Below are 20,350 nucleotides of genomic sequence, written 5' to 3'. Positions count from 1 at the left end.
AATGATAATTATAATAATAATAATAATAATAATAATAATAATAATAATGATGATGATGATATCAAATTTGTATATGAAAAATGTCTCATAATATCTAAGCATATATCTCTCAATATAGGCAAAAGATGATAGCATACATATATGTAGCGCACATTCACACACGCACGTGCACACAGACACAAAGACACAAACACACACACAATCACATATATATATATATATATATATATATATATATATATATATATATATACATATATATATATATAGTTATATATATATGTATATATAACACATTAGCGTTCTCCTTACTTAGTAATATGAAAGTGGGTTTAATGGAAATCATTTCAGATTCTTCCAGAAGAATCTTTATCGATAGAAACAGGTATAGATGCAGCGAGAAGAAAGAGCGAGATGTGGAAGCGCACTGACGACTGTGCTTCGAGCCCCGCCTTATATAGCTGCTCTTCGCTTTCTTCTACACGCTCAGGTCAAGGTAATTACGTTTTAACTGATCAAGCAATTCCTTGCGCTATATTCTCAAAAAAAAAAAAAAAAAACTAGTTAAAGTTACCGAATAAAACGTATAATCAACTGAAATTTATACACACAAATCTAAAGCACATACACACCTGTATGTATGTATGTATATCAATGTGTGTGAGTGTGTGTGTACAAATATATGTATATATATTTACACCCAAAAAGTCATTAGAACCCCCCCCCCCTAAAAAAGTGAGGAAATAAGATATTCAACTTAAATTTCATCACAGAAAATTAACCTGTTTATGTCTGTGTATATTAAATTGTTCAAGTGTTACTATTCACACATTCCTATATATATATATCTGTGTGTGTGTGTGAAAATAAACATGTTTGTGTACAAGCATTTTTTATCACATTTTAAATAAATAAGAAAAATATACACATATTTGTGTATGTATATGTGTATATATGTATATATACACATATATTTCTGTACATTATATTCCATAAAAATAAATATATAGAGATATGTGTGGATAACTTTATATGTGAGTGATTTTGTGTGTGCATACAAAAATATATATGTTTTTTTTCTCTGGTTGTGTGTCTGTAAATATATAAATATATATGTATACATGTACACATACAGGCATATATATATATACTATACACTGTATATACATATATATATATATATATATATATATATATATATATATATACATATATATAAAAATGCACTATATATACATATATTTATAAAGGGAGATATAAATATAGATATAGAATATATTTGTATACACATACATATGGGTGTATACACACATACACATGTACATATGTATAGAAATGTGTGAGTAAATATATACGGTATATAATGGTGTATATATACCACGTATGTGCATATATAGAGTTGTGTGTGTAAAGATATACGTTATATATGCACGCATATCTCTCTCTTTGTATAGATATGTATATCTATAGATATACGTATCTATACAAATACACATACACACATATACATGTGTGTATGTATACACACACATACATGTGTGCATGTATACACATATACATGTGTTTAAATGTACTGTATGTGCCTTTGAATATATACATATACATATATGCTTATCTTGTAAGTAAATGTGTATATATACACTCTTACATTTATACAGATATATATGTGTATACACATGGAGATGAACATGTAATATGCACACATATTTGTGTGAGTGTGTGTTGTATAACTGTATATGCGTATATATACATACATAGATTTATTTCATAAATAAAGCTCACTGCCGGCTACCCGTTCCTTTTCTATTTAATCCCCTGTGATCCAAAGGAGTTAAAACTTGGGTAACTTGACATGAGGAATAACAAAGGCCGGATGACATCAGAGTAGATGCTAAAGCAGGGTGTAGTTGAAACAAAACCTACCTTCTTATTAAATAATCTTTGAATAAAAATACTGCATACAGATAAAACGAAGTTTCCTGAGGTTTTAATTTTGCCTATGGCTGAATGATGACGTGGAGAGTAATACAGGGAAGGATACGCCAAGTAGGTGTGTAGCAGAGTGTGTAGTCTCTGTATATTTTGAGTAAAACGATTTAGTTCCACAAATGTATTTCTTCACCAAATGATACTGTCTGTAGTTATTGCTTTACTGATTGTGCATTTGTACCTATTCTGGAAAGCAAATTCTTCCCGGGCAATGCCTGGCACTTTTAACTAGTCTCTGTCAGTCTACATATATATTTGTATGTGTATGCATGTTATTATTATTTTTTTTCTTCTTTTTTTTAGGACATGATCATTCAAAAAAATGGTCAAGTGTAATTCAGAACATGAATTTTTCTGTGATGTGTAGACATATATGTGTGTGTGGCTACTTCAAAATATATATCTTAATCAAATTATACACTGCTGTTGTAGTGAATCTCGACCCATCAGACGGAAGAATGGAATGGAAGAGTTACCCCTTCCGCTTGCAAACATGTGGCCGTCAATGACTGTATACGGGTCCAGGAAGATGGGGGAGAGAGATGTCTTTATGATCGGCTTTGCTATTTTTTTTATGTATAATTTCTTGTCTTTTAATTAGTTAATTAAAAATTCTATCCACGTTTTCTTTTTATCCATCTGTATTGGAGAGCACATTATGGTGTCTGGGGCTATATAGTATGGAGTTCTTCTTTTTATCATGTCATTTTAACTAAACTACATTACTTTTTATGGCAGGCTTTACAACATGGCCTTTTTAAAGAAGTAAAAATCTTAATTTCGGAAAGGGGAAAGACACCGCCCTCTTTTGAGAGGAATGCCACCTTCACCTGGGTTGACCCGAGATTCCCCTCTTAATATCATCTTACTTGTGGGGAGGTGTATATATATAGGCCGGGGCAGCCAGGTCAGGGAGGGGAGAGCATTTTGGTCGTGAGGCTGCAGTCGTGATGGGTTCCTGGTCGTAAGAGTACGAGCTATAGGCGGTAAGGTGGCATTTTAACCTTTTTTCTCTTTATCTTGATAGGGTGATGTGCTCTCTTTACGTTTTTTTTTTTTATCTCTTGAATTGTTTTCACTCGCATTTTTGAATGTTTGTCTTAATTCTTATCAGCATCTTAGTGTTTAAATGTATTTTACCTGTTTATTTCAACGTGTTTTAAATAAATATTTTTGTAAAAATGAATTGAATACTTTTAGACCCCATCATGCATCCCCTCCAGTTTGTCTAATTAAACCGTTGCCTAATTAACCCAAAGTTAATTTTGGAAACGCCAGTATGCCTGCCTCACTCTGCCTTTATATAGAATGTAAAGAATTAGGGAGAATTTGAGGCTAAACAAGAGAGCCCCCCCGGTTTGAATCTGGGCATATAACCCAATTAAGGATTAATTTTAAACTTGCATTGTGTGGGGGGGGGGAGGGGAAGAAAGGGAGGAAAAGGGGGGGGGGGGGGGGGGGGGGGGGGGTGGGGAGGAGGGGGGGGGGGGGGGGGTGTTCTTTATATGTTATTTACCATGAATGGGATTACTAATTATTTCTTGTCCTATAACTGGATCATGGCTCTGTTGAAGCCCCACCTTACTTTCTTACTGCTTTCTTACATGCATTTGCAAACACTACTAAAAAAAATGTGGAATATATGTTCTTACTTAACCTGAGTTGATAATAGTGATTCCTAAACTAGAAAATCGTATTGCAATGATTACTGTTTCCCCCCCCCCCCCATCTTATCTCCCTTTTACTTTAAAATAAGATAAGATTATTTTTCCTTTTAACGAAAACTTGCCACTCACCTGGCAACCAGCCTCGGGAGATGTATCAGCATAATATCCAGGAAGTAGGCCGTTGCAGGAGAATACCCGTGGAGGGGACGAAGGCCAGGATGGGTAGTCCACACCTGGGACGCCGCCACCGCAATGGCATCAGCTAGAGCTCTGAAGGGATCCACAATGCCATTGGCGTACACGGTCACTCCATTTCCATTCTGATATCCACCGTTTACACCGTTTCCATTAGCATACACCCCATTACCATTTACACCATTTCCATTAGCATATACACCATTACCATTTCCATTTCCATTCACACCATTACCAATGGTATATCCGCCATTACCATTTATGCCATTTCCATTGGCACCATTCCCATTTCCATTTACATAAGCGCCATTTCCATTCACGCCATTACCATTGGTATATCCGCCATTTCCATTCACGCCATTACCATTTCCGAATGCGCCATTGCCATTGACGCCATTAACATTTCCATTGCCGTTGAGTATATTCCCGTTACCGTTGCCATTTCCATTTGATGGTGGCAAGTAATTGGCTTCTGCCAAGCATATTCCGACGAGAGCTGTGAAATGGGAAGAAAAGTCAGATGCACAAGAGTATACGCAACCATCCACGTTTCTTTTGAAACAGAGATGTATATGAATATAAATACAAATATGTGAGGCACATACAATAACACACACATATGTACATAGTTATACTGTTCTTACCAACTAACGAAATAGTGGAAAAAAAGGAAGTCATTTTGAATTATTCCACAATCTTTTCTCGATTGTAAGAGGAACAGAGCCGGCGAGGAGAGAGAGCGAGATGTGGAAACGCACTGACGACTGTGCTGTGAGCCCCGCTTTATATAGCCGCTCTTCGCTTTCGTCTACACGCTCAGGTCAAGGTAATTACTGATAGACTGATCAAGCAATAAGTAATAAGATAATATGCATACCCTGTGTGTGCGTTTATGTATACATGCGCATACACGCCTAGACATATATATCTATATCAGTATATCTATCTATGTCTTTTTATCTATGTATTTATGTTTGTGTCTAAATAAATATATATATATATCATACCCGCGCGCGCACACACACACACACACACACACACACACACACACACACACACACACACATATATATATATATATATATTATATATATATATATATACATATATATATGTATATATATATATGTATATATATATATTAATTCTATATACATATATTATATATATTATGTGTGTGTGCTGTGTGGTGTTGTGTGTCTGTGTGTGTATTTATATTTGGTTGGGTGCTTCATGCTTTTGGGTGATGTGAAGCGATGTGTGTGTAGTCCTCGATAGTGTTAAGTGCTTGCTGCCTTCTCGCTTGCTTTTCCCGTTGGCTAGCCTAATGTGTCAAAAGGGCGCAGCTCTGAATAAGTCTCCCTGCCAGTTCATAGTCTCTCCGTCAGAACTTTGCAGTGCCTCCTTAGTGGTCACCCATGGATACTGGGCACCTTGCGTCCCAGGCTAAACGGGGGGAGATCTCGGAGCAGCATAAGGCTCCAAGAGGTGCAGAGCCATGGCCCCACCGGTGTGTGGCACACACCCCAGCTCCATACCAACTCACTGCCCCTTAGCCCCCTTGGGGTTAATGGGCGGCTCAAGGGATGTGGGCTTTGCAGCCCTCTTCCCACCCCAGATACCTCACCAAACCTAACCAAAATAATGGATGTATGCTGGGGGAGGGGTGCTACCCCTCCCTCCCGCAAGCAAGGTGGGCTGTGGTCCCGATGGGAGGGAAAATGTTAGGATCAGTATGGGATGAGAGTTTTTTACTTTGTCCTGTCTGCACCCTAGCAGGCGCCATCCACCATGAGGCTTCTGGGGCAAAGCCCTAGGGAACCCCCAGCGGATGGTGGGCTCCACATCAGCCTGCCGCCACGTCGGCAGTGTGACAAGGTGGCGTACACTCCGGAACAAATGTCCGAGGCTTAACCTAAGGTTAGCTAACCAGGTGCTTGGAACATCGGTCCTTGCAGGATAATAGTTACCTCTGTTATCAAGGGAAACTGGAATGGTTGGGAGTTTAGGTGGCTGCCCTCTTGGAGGTGAAAAGACCTGGCAGTGACTCAATCAGTATGGGTGGGTACGCCTACCACTGGTTCGGGGAGCTGTGGCGATGGTCATCACCCTCTAATGGGAATATCCATAGCCATCTCCAGCCGACTTCAACCCTCGGTAGGTTGAGGTACCACCAATTGATGAGCGTATTATGGGGTTAAGACTGGAATCATGCTTTTGGTTTCATGTCTTCTTATTGCTGTGTATTCATCTACTGATGTTTGTAACTCGATGGGGAATCTGGTTTTCTATGCCACCTCACTCCGTGTAGACAATTGCCACCCAGTGAGCTATATGCATTGTTCTGTGCAACTTCAATGCAGTATCCATCTGTGATCAACTGACGACGAGATGTGTCAGCCCGCAATGGTCTGAGCTGATCACAGCAGCAAAATCAGCCTCCTTCTCTGGACTTTTGCTAGGTCCCAGAGAATGAGGATTTTCTGGCTGCTGGTAACAGCGATCCAAGACCAACCCGTATCCCTGACATGGTATAATGATATGGGTACGTACCGAAGGAGATCACCACACATTCTTCTTAGCGACTTGGTGGGGACCTCCAGAATTGCAGGGTTTACTGATTGCGAGTTCTGTGGCACTAGACCATAGACTGGTATGTGGCTACTCTATGGTTCTACTTTAAAAACGTCCTCATCACTCCATGGTCACTCTAAGGGGTTTCCTTTGACAGACTGAGGGAGGGGGCGTGTGCCCGTGGGCTCACCATCATGGCAGTCCTCTGATTGTTCACAGAACTGAAAACCTGACGGACCATTTGTTCTGTGGGAGTCCTTCCAGCACAAAACACTCGAAGCAGCCCGGAGACCATTGTCATACGGGCCGCTAGGGCAAGCAAAATTTCATCTCCCTAGAGACATTGGAGCCACTGAATCTGTTGCATGGCTCGGCTGAATGACAATCAGACATGTGTCCGCTCTTTGTGCATAGAGCTTGGGACACTGCTGAAAAGGGATCAAGGAACAGTTCCTCAGAATCCTACTGAAGACGATGATTGCAATTTCTTGTAACGGCCTTCACCTTGTCTACAAGCCTTGAGAAAGCTGAACTCTAAGTCCTCCTCACAGATGACTGTGCGGTCCATTCAGTGGATGGACAGATCATCTCAGATCATGTTGGGGTTCGTAAACGTTGGCTTAGTATTTTAAGGTCGTTGTAACCGGTAGAACCCCTCCACAGTTTAGTGTGGATCAAGTTGTATCACAATCTTAGGAACCTCCTACCCTAACGAGTTTAGGAGGTAATTTCTAAGCTGAATTTGGGAAAGCTGCATAACTGCTAAGAGGCTGGGGGTGACCTATGGCATGTGTCTTGCATGCAGTCTTGCTGCCATCTGGCACTCTGGTAACCATTCCCCCTTGACCTGTTGAGGGCTGTCCCTCTCTGGAAAGGGGAAAGGGGATCATTGGGATTGTAGCAACATACTGTGGCATTACACAGCTCAGCATACCGAGGCACAAGTTTTTGCCCGCACGACTTCTTCTGAACGCTCCAAGACCACCATAATACAAGGCACCAGGATCAGAACATTCTGGATTCTCTCCTGGCAAGTCACATAGACCGATCCTAGGCGCTATGAGTATTGTAAAATGCCGTTGTGAGTTTGGTTGTGGTTTGCTTGCAGCCTACGTCCAGATGCTCAAGATGGGGTTTGAAATTGGTGCATCGAGATCACTATGGGAGATTCTGACACTCGGGGGAATCAACACAGGTTTATTGGCTTAAAAGCAAGCATATATATACTGGTACTGAAAGGTGCTGTAATGTGCATGGGGGCCTGTCAAACTTCTTTACCTGTTAATTCGGGGTGAGGCAAGGCTGTGTCTTTGCACCAAAACTATTCAACACCTTGCATGGACTACTACCAAAGTCATTGTGGAGCAACACTGGGAGCACTATCAAGGTCTCAGACCTTGAATTGTGTGATGATGTTGCTATCCTATCCCGAGTACCCTGGAGTCACTGGTGACGGCTCTTGATGCATTTAGCATGAGGTGAGCCCTGGGCGCTAGAGGTCTCCTGTACCAATACAGAATTCGGACTTTGAGGACCTGTTAGAGGAACCCGTTCGTCGATTCATGCTTGCAGTGAGACATTGAAGTCCAGAGAGCTTTGCATAACTTGGTAGCAGTAGTCGCAATATCTCTGGGCTGTCAGACCAAGAAGTCATAACAGATTGTTCTGTCAGCAGAGCCATGAACTCGATCAATCACGAGCTTTGAGTATGTCGGTACCTATGCATAAGGTCCAAGCTAAATGTCTTATGGTCTTTATTTATTGCTAAGTTTCTCTATGGGAAGCAAAAACTGGACACTATCTGTGCCTTGGAGTCTCGTCTTGATAAACATTTTGTATCAAAAGTCTCTATGCCAAATCATAGGATACAGTTGGCAGGACACATGGTCCAAAACCGACGTCGTCAGCGTGAGACTGTATGGGACCTGTTATTCATATATCCGGGTTCACCAACTCAGGCTATATGGGCACCTAGCTCTGCTTCTCTGTGGATGAACCCTGCCCATCAGTTTGTCTCTTTGTGAGACTTCCTGTGGAGAAGGCCTGTGGGACGACCTAAGAGGTCATGGTTTGGGCACTCAATGAAACTGTCCCGGCGGGAAGTAGAGATGGGCCTAGGGCCTGCCGGAGACTCTTCATGAGGGACCCTCGGTGGATGGAGCGAAGGTGGATGCAGCCATATACGCCCCCGTCGGCGTTGATGATGAATGATGATTGGTATATATGCATATGCATTAGATAATGGATATATATTTTGTATAATTATATATATATAATATATATATACTATATGTAGGTTGTATAGTGTGTGGGTTGTGTGGTTGTGGTGTGTATATTATAGATATATATATATATAATATATATATAATATATAATATATATATATTACTATCGTCTATATATAATACTGTATATATATATATATATGATATATAATATATATATATATATATATATATAGATATATATATAATATATAAAAATTTAGTTATAGAATATCTGATATACATATTCTAATATACATATATACACACATGCATATATTTGTGTAACATACATACATACACATATGTGTACTTTTGTGTGTGTGAGTGTGTCTGCGTGTAACGTGCTGCATATGCACTTTGGGAGACATGAGGCATGTAATATGTAATTAGTCATTTTCCAGAAATGTTTCCCCCTTTAATACAGTATGAGGACGATGCTAATCACCTTCATACTCAGATAGCTCTGTTCCTCTATTTTCAGCTCTATAGTTTTGTTTCTGCGTTTTTTCTTATTAGTATGGCTATGGCCTTTACCAGAGTAGTATCTTGGGGAATTTGCTTCATCTTTCCCTTAGATCACCAACGATCTTGAAAATAAAGCTGTTTCGTATGTGCATGATACCTAGTGCCGGGTGTTTATTTACGGGCTTTCGAGCTGAATGCTAAGGGCATAATCTCTATAATTTTCAGCAGCACATGTAATATATTTCTTTTTTTCATGATTTATCCATTTTGGTCGGCCACCAAATGCTGAATGTCTAAATAGGGCTTCATCTGACTTTTGTTTCGTCATCTACTGCGCACAAATTTGGTTGGCTTTGTAACGTTACTGATAGAACCTTATTTATTATTTCGTTTTACACGTTTAGAAGTATGCAACCGACTTTGCCATCCTAGATTCCGTAAGAGCCATTCGATTCTTTAGCAGTACTTTGGGTAGAGAACAAGCGACCAACACGTTAGGAGTGTGGCTGATGACATCATGCTCGTCATAAACACTGGTTGGTTGGTGAATACTCTGTCAGGTATAGACAGAATTTTGGTGAGGAAAGAAACAATTATATAACAACTCATTTCACGCACAGTAAATCCAATTATCAAAACATGGCACACAGTACTTGCGGCCTCATCTCTCTCTCTCATCTCTCTCATGTTGTCTGGCTTTCTCTGTCTCCTTCTGTCCCTTTGAATAAAAATACTGCATACAGATAAAACAAGTTTCCTGATGTTTCACATTGTTGGCCTAGGGCTGAATGTTGATGTGGAGAGTAATACAGGTAAGTAGACGCCAAGTAGGTGTGTAGCAGAGTTGTCGTCTCTGTATACTTTGAGTAAACATTTATTCCACAGATGTATTTACTCACACAATGATTACTGTCTGTAATTATGCTTTAACTGATTGTGCATTGGTACCTATTCTGAAAGCACATTCTTCCATGGCAATGCTGGCACTTTTAACTAGTCTGCTCTATCAGTCTACATATTATTTGTGTATGTGTATGCATGTATTAAAAATTTCCTTTATTCTAGGACATGATCATTCAAAAAAATGATGGTCAAATGTAATTCAAAACATGAAGTTTCTGTGATGTGTAGATATATTGTGTGTGGCTACTTCAAAATTATTATCTTAATCGGAATTATACACTGCTGTTATTTTTTTATTCTCTGTCAATTGTTTAAGTACTGCAAGTTTATTTTCTTTTCTGGAACTTTTAAAGAATACCATCTACATACCTATTAGGAATCGTGTGTGTGTTTTTTGTATGTTTATTTATGGAATATATAAGCTAATACTAGATATTCTGGTTCATTTAAACTTTTTTCATGAAAATTACTAATTATTTGCGCGAAATGGACATCATGATTTTAACTTATGAATACAATAGATGGTCATCTGTATAGACATTCGTTTTTGGTGTGGTGCTATAAGAAAGAAAGAAAAAAAAAGTCCCTAGTCCACCTGCAACTGTATCACTGATAATGAGACTGAACCACGCTGATGCATTTGAAATAACGTACAATCTACGTTTTGAGACTGCTGACACCATGATGAATACATAAGTATACATGCTAATCCACTCGTTCAACACCCTTAACTTTATCCTCTTACTCAAGAACCATCAATCCGCGTCAAGCGGGGAAAACTAAAGCAAACAAAGAAACCATTATTCGTTTCAGCATTCTCTTTTTTGTTTTTATATTTCATTGAATGCCCTGGCTACTTTCCTCAGATGTTGCTAATAAAATTATATTGACTATAATCGCGAATCACCTAGGTATATAAAATTAAGCACATAGATACGAGAGAATCTAAGCGTTGTGTGGAAATGCTTTTTAGATTAATATCTTGCCTGACTGGTGTGCTAATTGTGAGTTAGCTGTTTTCCCCAAATAGATGCTAATACTGTAATGGATGCTGTTTTTATGTTCCTTTCCTTTCTATTCAGAATGGAATTTTTCCGTTTGTGATTCGGGATAATATTACCACTCAACGAAGTCCATCACTCTAAATGAGGACCGCTTGTTGAGTACGCCACAACATTGGCCCCTCGTATCACCTCTACACACTATACCAAATAGAAAATAAAGACAACAATTCAGACATATTTCAGTTTCGATTCGACAGAAATTTGATTGGGGAAAATGTTTGTTAGGCAAACTCTCTTTCCTTAGGAATGATACGACCACAAGTTTGACATGGTGCAACTATACCTTTTTATTATGTACTAAAATGAGGCTCGTATATCTCATTTTCTTTCTCATATAAATGTGTTTATATATAGTATATTATAGTATATAATATATTATATATATAGTATAATATATATATATATATAATATATATATATATATATGCATGTGTTGTTTAATATATATACACATGCATGTGTTGCGTATACTATATATATATATATATATAATATATAATATTATATATATATATAGTATATATATAGTAATAGTATATATCAATGTGTGTGTGTGTATATATTGATATATGTGTGTTTCATACATATATAGTTTTATCTAATTCTGTGCGTTTGTGTGAATCTCACTTCCTACTATTTGAAGTGTCATCTAACAAACAAACAAATTATTGCAAATTAATAAATTTATTTTTAAAATATACATATTCTGTATTATACGATACATACAAGCCTTACATATAAAAGATTATGGCTCACGTGTACAAATTTGATATACCTTTTCAAGTAAAACATTCCTCATACAAAAACGATGAATGATACTGACAATTTCAATACACGATCCAGCTGATTTCAACAGAATAAAATGTTCATATATGTTTAAACGGAAAAAAAAAAAAATCATTTTTTTTATGGCCTAACTCCTACAAATGACTACGTCCTCACCTACTGATGCTTCAAATACGTTAGAATAATTTTTCTCATCTAAATGTCTGTTTTCTTTCGCTACATTCGCAAAAAAAAACAAAGAAAACAGTAACCGAAGAGAAAGAAAGTAAATAAGGGTTTCGTCGTTTAGAAGCTCGGCGTGTGATAGGTCCATTATGCCATTGCCATTTGTCGCTCCACCATTACCATTCCGTGTACCATTAGTGGCAACCCATAGTAATCTCCATTACCATTCCCATTAACCCTGGCCGTTTCCCTTACCGATTTCGTTTGGTTAGCAGCATTACCATTGCCATTGCTATACCCGTTACCATTTCCATTCGTATATCCATTTCCATTACCATTACCATTGGTATAACCATTACTGTTGGTATATCCGTTCACCGTTAGTGTATCCATTTCCGTTACCATTACCATTGCCATTAATAACTCCATTCCTGTTGCCGTTGGTGTATCCATTTCCGTTACCATTGCCATTGATAACTCCATTCCCGTTACCATTGCTGTAGCCATTTCCGTTACCATTGGTGTAGCCATTCCCGTTACCATTGGTGTAGCCATTTACGTTGCCGTTGGTGTATCCATTTCCGTTACCATTACCATTTAGAACTCGATTTCCATGCCGTTGGTGTACCGTTTCCGTTACCATTAGTAACTCCATTCCCATTGCCATTGCTGTGTAAGGCCTTTCCGTTACCGTTTGACAACACCATTCCATTAACCATTGGTATATCCCTTAGCCGTTCGTGTATCATTTCCATTCCCTTGCCGATCTCAGCATTCAACCGTAAAACTGTTCAGGCCGTGGAACAGTCAAAGTTGTACCAATCGCACACGAAGTTATTGCTGATTACCTGTCCGTTGGACAAAGGAACGAGTCGTTCTGCTCCTGCCTGACAGATATGGAACACCTGCAATGCATCATTAGTACCTGTCCAATTATTTCATAAAGAATTGAAGATTCTTAATGCAAATATTTTTAGTACTCAATGAAAAATCAGTTTAACTGCAATGGATACACTGATATGTGTTTGTGGGTGGTCGGTGGGTGTAGTGTGCGTTTAAATGGTTATTAACACCATCAATTGGATTCTAATTAATTTCTTTCCGATATAACTATACACGGCTCTTTTGAAGCCCACTTTTACTTTTTTACTGCTTCTCACAAGCATTTGCACACTACTAGAAAAAATGTGAAAATATAGAGTGCTTACTTAACCTCAGTTGATAGTAAGTGTCCTAACAATGATTCTTTCCCCTCCCCCCCCCCATCACTTACTCTAAAATAAAATAAGATTAGCTTTACTTTTAGAGAGTCTTGTCCACCCACCTGTCAACTCAGCCCTCAGGAGAAGTATCAGCTAATATCGCAGGAGTTGGCCGTTTGCGAGAACCCGGTGGCGTGGACGAAGGCCAGGATTTGGTAGTCAACACCTGGGACACCTCCACCTCCTGGCATCAGCTATAGCTCTGAGGGATCCACAATGCCATTGGCGTACCCGGTCACTCCATTCCGTTTGTATATCCTCCGTTTACACCATATTCCATTGACTCCAACCCCATTACCATTTACACATTTCCATCACGGTATATCCTATTACCATTTCCATTGGCATAAGCGCCATTTCCATTCACAGAGACCATTCCCATTGGATATCCGCCATTGGCCATTTCCATTCCACCATTGACCATTGGTATATCGCCATTGCCATTTATCCATTTCTGAATGCTCCATTCACACCATTTACACATTTCCGTTAACATATGCCATTACCATTCACACCATTTTCCGATTTCCACTGACGCCATAACCATTCCCACTGCCGTTGTCTATGTACTCTATTTCATTTTGTATTCCCATTGCCGTTACCATTTCCTTGAAGGTGGCAAGTAATTTGCTTTCTACCAACATATTCCAATGAAAGCTGCAAAATATATGATAAGGATTAGATACGCGAATGTCAACATTATTCCATGTATATAAAATAGAATATAAATGTACTGGAAGAAAAACTCACAATATAAAAACTAGAGTTATTGAAAGTGAGACATACAGTTTTCGAATCCAACCTGCATACCCAGAAGATGGAATCCAGGTGGCTTTCGAAACTGTAGTCTCACCTTGCCATAAATCTAGTTTTTGTATGGTGGGTTTTCTTCATTGTATCAACTTGGTAAGTGTTTTGCTATTCATAATATATTGCAAATGTATATCTATTATATTATCTATCTATCTTCTATCTATATATAATGATAATAATAATAACAAATTAATATATAAATAATAGTTCATAATATCTACATATGTATATCCCTACTAAGCCAAGAGAACCAAGCATCACATGCAAAACCCATACACAACACACACGGCATACATACAAACACAGACCACAACCATACACACACGATATATAATATAAATATATATAAGACATCATTAGTGTTCTCCTTACTTAGTAATATTTAAGTAGATTTAATAGAAGTCATTTTAGATTTCTTTCAAGAAGAATCTTTATCGATAGAGAGTGGTATAGGATTCGGCGAGAAGAAAAAGCGGAGTGAAGCACACTGACTACTGTGCTTGGAGCCACCGCTTTATATACTGCTCTTTGCTTTCTTCTGCATGCTCAGGTCAAGGTAATTACGTATTGACTGATCAAGCAATTCCTGTAACGCGGTATATTCTCAAAGAACTAATTCCATTTTAACGAATAAAAGGTATAATCAACAGAAAACTAAGGACTATACAAATCTGTTTATATATATGATATCATGTGTATTATGTGTGACTATTTATATATCTGTGTGACACACCTTTTGTTTTAATACATATAATAAACATAAACACAACCACAAACAGATTCATTCCACACACACACACATAACACACACACACACCACACATACCACCACACACACACACACACACACACATATATATATATATATTATTCATTCTATATTTTTAAATTTAAAAATATATATATATATATATATATACATATGTGTGTGTATGTGGATAACCTTATATGCGACTGATTTTGTATGTGCATACTTACATATATTTTTTGTGTGGTTTCGTGTGTATATATATACATATGTGTATGTATATTGTATATATGTATATATAGATATAGATATAGATATTTGAATATATATGTGTATATATTACTATATAAGTATATATGTATACACACATATGCAAGGGTGTATATATACCACGTATGTGCTTATAAGTTGTGTGTGTAATATTACGTTATATAGCACGCATATCTCTCTCCTCTTTGTCTAGATATGTATATCTATATATATACGTATCTATACAAATACACATACACACATATACATGTGTGTATATATACACACATACATGTGTGCATGTATAGACACATATACATGTGTTTAAATGTACTGTATGTGCCTTTGAATATATACATATACATATATGCTTATCTTGTAAGTAAATGTGTATATATACACTCTTACATTTATACAGATATATATGTGTATACACATGGAGATGAACATGTAAATATGCACACATATTTGTGTGAGTGTGTGTGTATAACTGTATATGCGTATATATACATACATAGATTTATTTCATAAATAAAGCTCACTGCCGGCTACCGTTTAAATTCCTTTTCTACTTAATCCCCTGTGATCCAAAGAAGTTAAATCTTGGGTAACTTGACATGAGGAATAACAAAGGACGGATGGCATCAGAAGTATATGGTAAAGCAGGTGTGTAGTTAAACAAAACCTACCTTCTTATTAAATAATCTTTTGAATCAATATACTGCCAACAGATAAAACCCATTTCCTGAGGTTTTTTAATTTTGCCTGATGGCTGATGATGACGTGGAGAGTAATACAGGGATGGATCCTGCCAAGTAGTGTGTACCGAGTGTGATCCCTCTGTATATTTTTGAGTAAAACGATTTATTCCACAATGTATTTCTTCACCAATAATATGTCTGTAGTTATTGTTTTTTTAAAACAAAAAACTGATTGTGCGATTTTTACCTATTCTGGAAAGCAAATTCTTCCCGGGCAATGCCTGGCACTTTTAACTAGTCTCTGTCAGTCTACATGTATATTTGTATGGTGTATGCATGTATTACATTTTTTTTTTTTTTTTTTTTTTTTTTTTTTTTTTTTTTTTGTAAGTTTTTTTTTTTAGGACATGATCATTCCAAAAAAATGGTCCGTGTAAGCAGAACATGATTTTTTCTGTGATGTGTAGACATATATGTGTATATGTCTACTTCAAAATATATATCTTAATCAAATTATACGCTGCTATTATTGTTTTATTCTTTGTGCAATTGTTTAAGTACTGGAAAAGGATTTTTTGCACAGTTTATTTCTGGAACTTTTACATAGTCTATCTGTCAATCTACATAAATATACATGTGCGTGTGTGTTTATGTATGTTTATTTAGGGAATTTATATGCTAATAACGAGATACGTCTGGTTCATTTATACTTTTCTTCTAAATTACTAGTTATTTTGCGCGAAATGGACATCAGTGATCTTAACTTATGAATGCAAATTGATGGTCATGTTTATAGACATTCATTTTTGTGTGGTGTTATAAGAAAAAAAAGAAAAAGAAAAACGAAAGTCCCTAGTCCACTGCAACTGTATCACTGAATCATGAGATTGGAACCACGCTGAATGCATTTGGAAAATACGTAGAATCTACGTTTATGCTGCTGCACCATGATGATACACAAAGTATAGCATGCTAAATCCACGTCGTCTCACAACCCTTAAACTTTATCCTCTTACCCTCAAGAACCATCAATCCTCGTCAGCGAACTAAACAAAACAAGAAACATTACGTTTCAGCATGCTCGATTTCTTGATTTTTATAATTCAGGTGAATGCCCTCTACTTTCTTCAGATTTTAGCTCTAAAATTAAAATTGACTATAATCGCTGAAAACCCCTGTTATAAAATTAGCAATAGACACAGAGAGAAGGCGTTAAGCTTGTGTGGACAATGCTTTTTTGGATTAATATATGTCTGACTGTGTGCTTGGTGACAGTTACCTTTTTCCCCGATACTGCTAGCAATGTATATGGATGCCGTTTTTATGTTCCTTTCTATTCAGAATGTGATTTTTTCCGTTGTTATTGCGGGATAATATTAACCACTCGAGAGTCATCACTCTAAATGAGACAGACTATAGTTGAGTACCCACAACATTGCCCCTCGTATCACCTCACACACTACCAAATATAAAAACCAAAGAACAACAATCCAGCACATATTATAAGGTTCGATTCGACAGGAAATTTGATATAAGAAAATGTTTCTGTTGCCAAACCCTCTCTTTGGAAATGATACGACCACAAGTTGACCATGGAACTACCTTGTGTTATTATGGACTAAAATGAGCTCTTATATCTATTTTTTTTTTCCATATAAATGTGTATGTGTGTATATGTATATATATATATATATATATATTAATGATATATATGTAGCTATTATATATATTATATCTATTATATATATATAATAATTATATATATAGTATATATATGCATGTGCTTATATATTATATATACACATGCATGTGAGTATATATATATATATATATATATATCTATATATATATATATATATATATATATAATTGATATGGGCATGTGTGTGTATATATATCATATATATTGATATATGTGTTCATATCATATATAGGTGTATCTGTGTCTGTTGCGTGTTAATCTACATACTTAATACATTTGAAGTGTCGAGTCCGTTTTCTCCTCTCTCTCTCTCTTTCTGTAACTTTGATGTAACAACACCAAATTATTTGCAAATTCATAAATTCATTTTTAAATATATATTTTATTCCTGTATTATACGATAAACATAAAACCATTACATATAAAAAGTTTATGCACCGTGTATCAATTTGATAACCTTTCTAAGTAAAACTTCTTCATACAAAAACTTGAATTGATCTGAACAATTCAAACACTATCCGGGCTGATTTCAACAGAATAAATGTTCCTATATTGTTTAAACAACAAAAAAATGTTTTCACTTTTTATGCTATCATCCTGCAAATAAGCTACTACACGTTCCCACCACTGAGCTTATCAAATACTGTTAATAATTTTTCTCTCTAAAGTACTTCGTTTTCTTTGTTTACATTTCCCCCCCCCTCCCCCCAAAAAAAAAAATCAGAAGCGAGAGAACGAAAGGAATAGGTTCGTCGTTTAGAAGCTCGGCGTGTGATAGAGACCATTAATGCCATTCCATTTGTCGCTCACAACCATTACCATCCCGTTACCATTAGGGTCACCATAAATAATATCCATTACCATTCCTCCATTACCACTGCCGTTTCCTTACCGTTTCGCGTTGGTAGTCACCTTACCATTGCCATTGCTATCCCTTATACCATTTACCATTCGTATATCCATTTCCGTACCATTAACAATAACATTTCATTTTCCATTGCCATTCGTATGAGCATTACTGTTGGTATAATCCGTTGATCGTTATTGTAGTCCATTTCCGTTGCCATTACCATTGCCATTGATAACTCCATTCCCGTTGCCATTAGTGTATCATTTCCGTTACCGTTGGTGTATCCATTTCGTTTACCATTGCCTTATTGATAACTTCATTCCGTTGCCGTTGGTTGTATCCATTTCCGTTACCATGTGGCCATTGATTATACTCATTCCCGTTACCATTGGTGTAGGCCATTTCCGTTACCGTTGGTGTATCCATTCCCGTTACCATTGGTGAAGCCATTCCCGTTGCAGTTGGTGTAGCCCATTTCGTTACCGTTGTGTAGCCTTTCCATTACCCATTACCATTTAGAACTCCATTCCCATTGCCGTTGGATGTATCCGTTTCCGTTACTATTAGTACTCCATTCCCATTGCCATGCTGTAGGCCATTTCCGTTAACGCGTTATAACACCATTTCCATTACCATTGGTGTATCCTTGCCGTTGCGTGGATCCATTTCCATTCACCTTGTCCAATCTCAGCATTCAAACAGAAAACTGTTCAGGGCCCCGTTGGGGGGGAACAGTCAAAGTGTACCACCAAGTCGCACACGAATTATTGCTGATTAAACACTGTGCCGTTGGGAACAAAGGAACGAGTCCGAATTCTGCCTCCTGCCTGACAGATATGGAACACCTGCATGCATCATTAGTACTTTGCAAATATTCATAAAGAATTAAGATTCTTAATGCAAATATGTTTATTAACTCAATGAAAAATGCAGTTTAACTGCAATGGATAACACTGATATGTTTGTGTGGTGGGTCGTTGTGTAGTGTGGCGGTATTAAATGGTTATTAACCTGAATTGGATTTGCCTATCTGCCTGACAGATTGGAACACTGAAAGGCATCATTAGTAACTGTCAATTATTCATAAGACTTAAGATTCTTATGCATATGTTTAGTAACTCAATGAAGAAATGCAGTTTAACTGCAATGGATAACACTGATATGTGTGTGTGGGTGGGTCGGTTGGTGGTAGTGTGCGTTTAAATGGTTATTAACCATGAATTGGATTCTGCCTGCTGCCTGACAGATATGGAACACCTGAAAGGCATCATTAGTAACTGTCAATTATTCATAAAGAAATTAAAGATTCTTAATGCAAATATGTTTAGTAACTCAATGAAGAAATGCAAAGCCCCACTTTACTTACTGCTTCTCACATGCATTTGCAAACACTGCTAGAAAAATGTGAAATATATTAGTTCTTACTTAACCTCAGTTGATAATAGTGATTCCTAAACTATGATTCTTGCCCCCCCCACCCATCATTTACTCTAAATAAAATAAGATTATCTTTACTTATAGAGAAGTCTTGCCACCCACGGCTGGCAACCAGCCTCAGGAGAAGTTCAGCGTAATTATCCAGGAGTTGGCCGTTGCAGGAGAACCGGTGGCGGGGACGAAGGCAGGATTGGGTAGTCACACTCGATGCCCTCCACGCTGCCATGGCTCAATCTAAAGCTCTGAAGGATCCACAATGCCATGGCGTACACGGTCACTCCATTGCCGTTGTGATAGTCCTCTCGTTTACACCGTTTCCCATTGACATACACCCCATTACCATTTACCCATTTCATCAACGTATATCCTATTACCTATTTCATTTGCTACCATTTCCATTCCATAAAGCGGCCATTTCCATTCACGAACATTACCATTGAGTATATCCGCCATTTACCATTTCCATTCACCCATTACCATTGTATATCCGCCATTTGCCATTTCCATTTCTGA

General features: G+C 37.3%; 1 protein-coding gene across 1 annotated transcript in view; it reads right to left on the bottom strand.

The window, feature by feature from the left end:
* Window positions 1–1,803: 1,803 nt before the first annotated feature.
* The window catches only part of LOC119598034 (glycine-rich cell wall structural protein-like), a 47,389-nt gene continuing 28,842 nt past the window's right edge, over window positions 1,804–20,350 (bottom strand). The window contains exons 2-3 of the mRNA XM_037947676.1: window positions 3,786–4,347; window positions 1,804–1,939 (exon numbers count right to left, since the gene is read on the bottom strand). Coding sequence (XP_037803604.1) covers window positions 1,804–1,939; window positions 3,786–4,347 — 698 coding nt within the window. The remainder of the gene's footprint in view (window positions 1,940–3,785; window positions 4,348–20,350) is intronic.

The sequence above is a fragment of the Penaeus monodon genome, chromosome 40 (genome assembly GCF_015228065.2).
Source record: "Penaeus monodon isolate SGIC_2016 chromosome 40, NSTDA_Pmon_1, whole genome shotgun sequence".
NCBI lineage: Eukaryota > Metazoa > Arthropoda > Malacostraca > Decapoda > Penaeidae > Penaeus > Penaeus monodon.
Note: the sequence above shows the minus strand (reverse complement) of the source record. Positions and strands in the feature narration are given on the sequence as shown.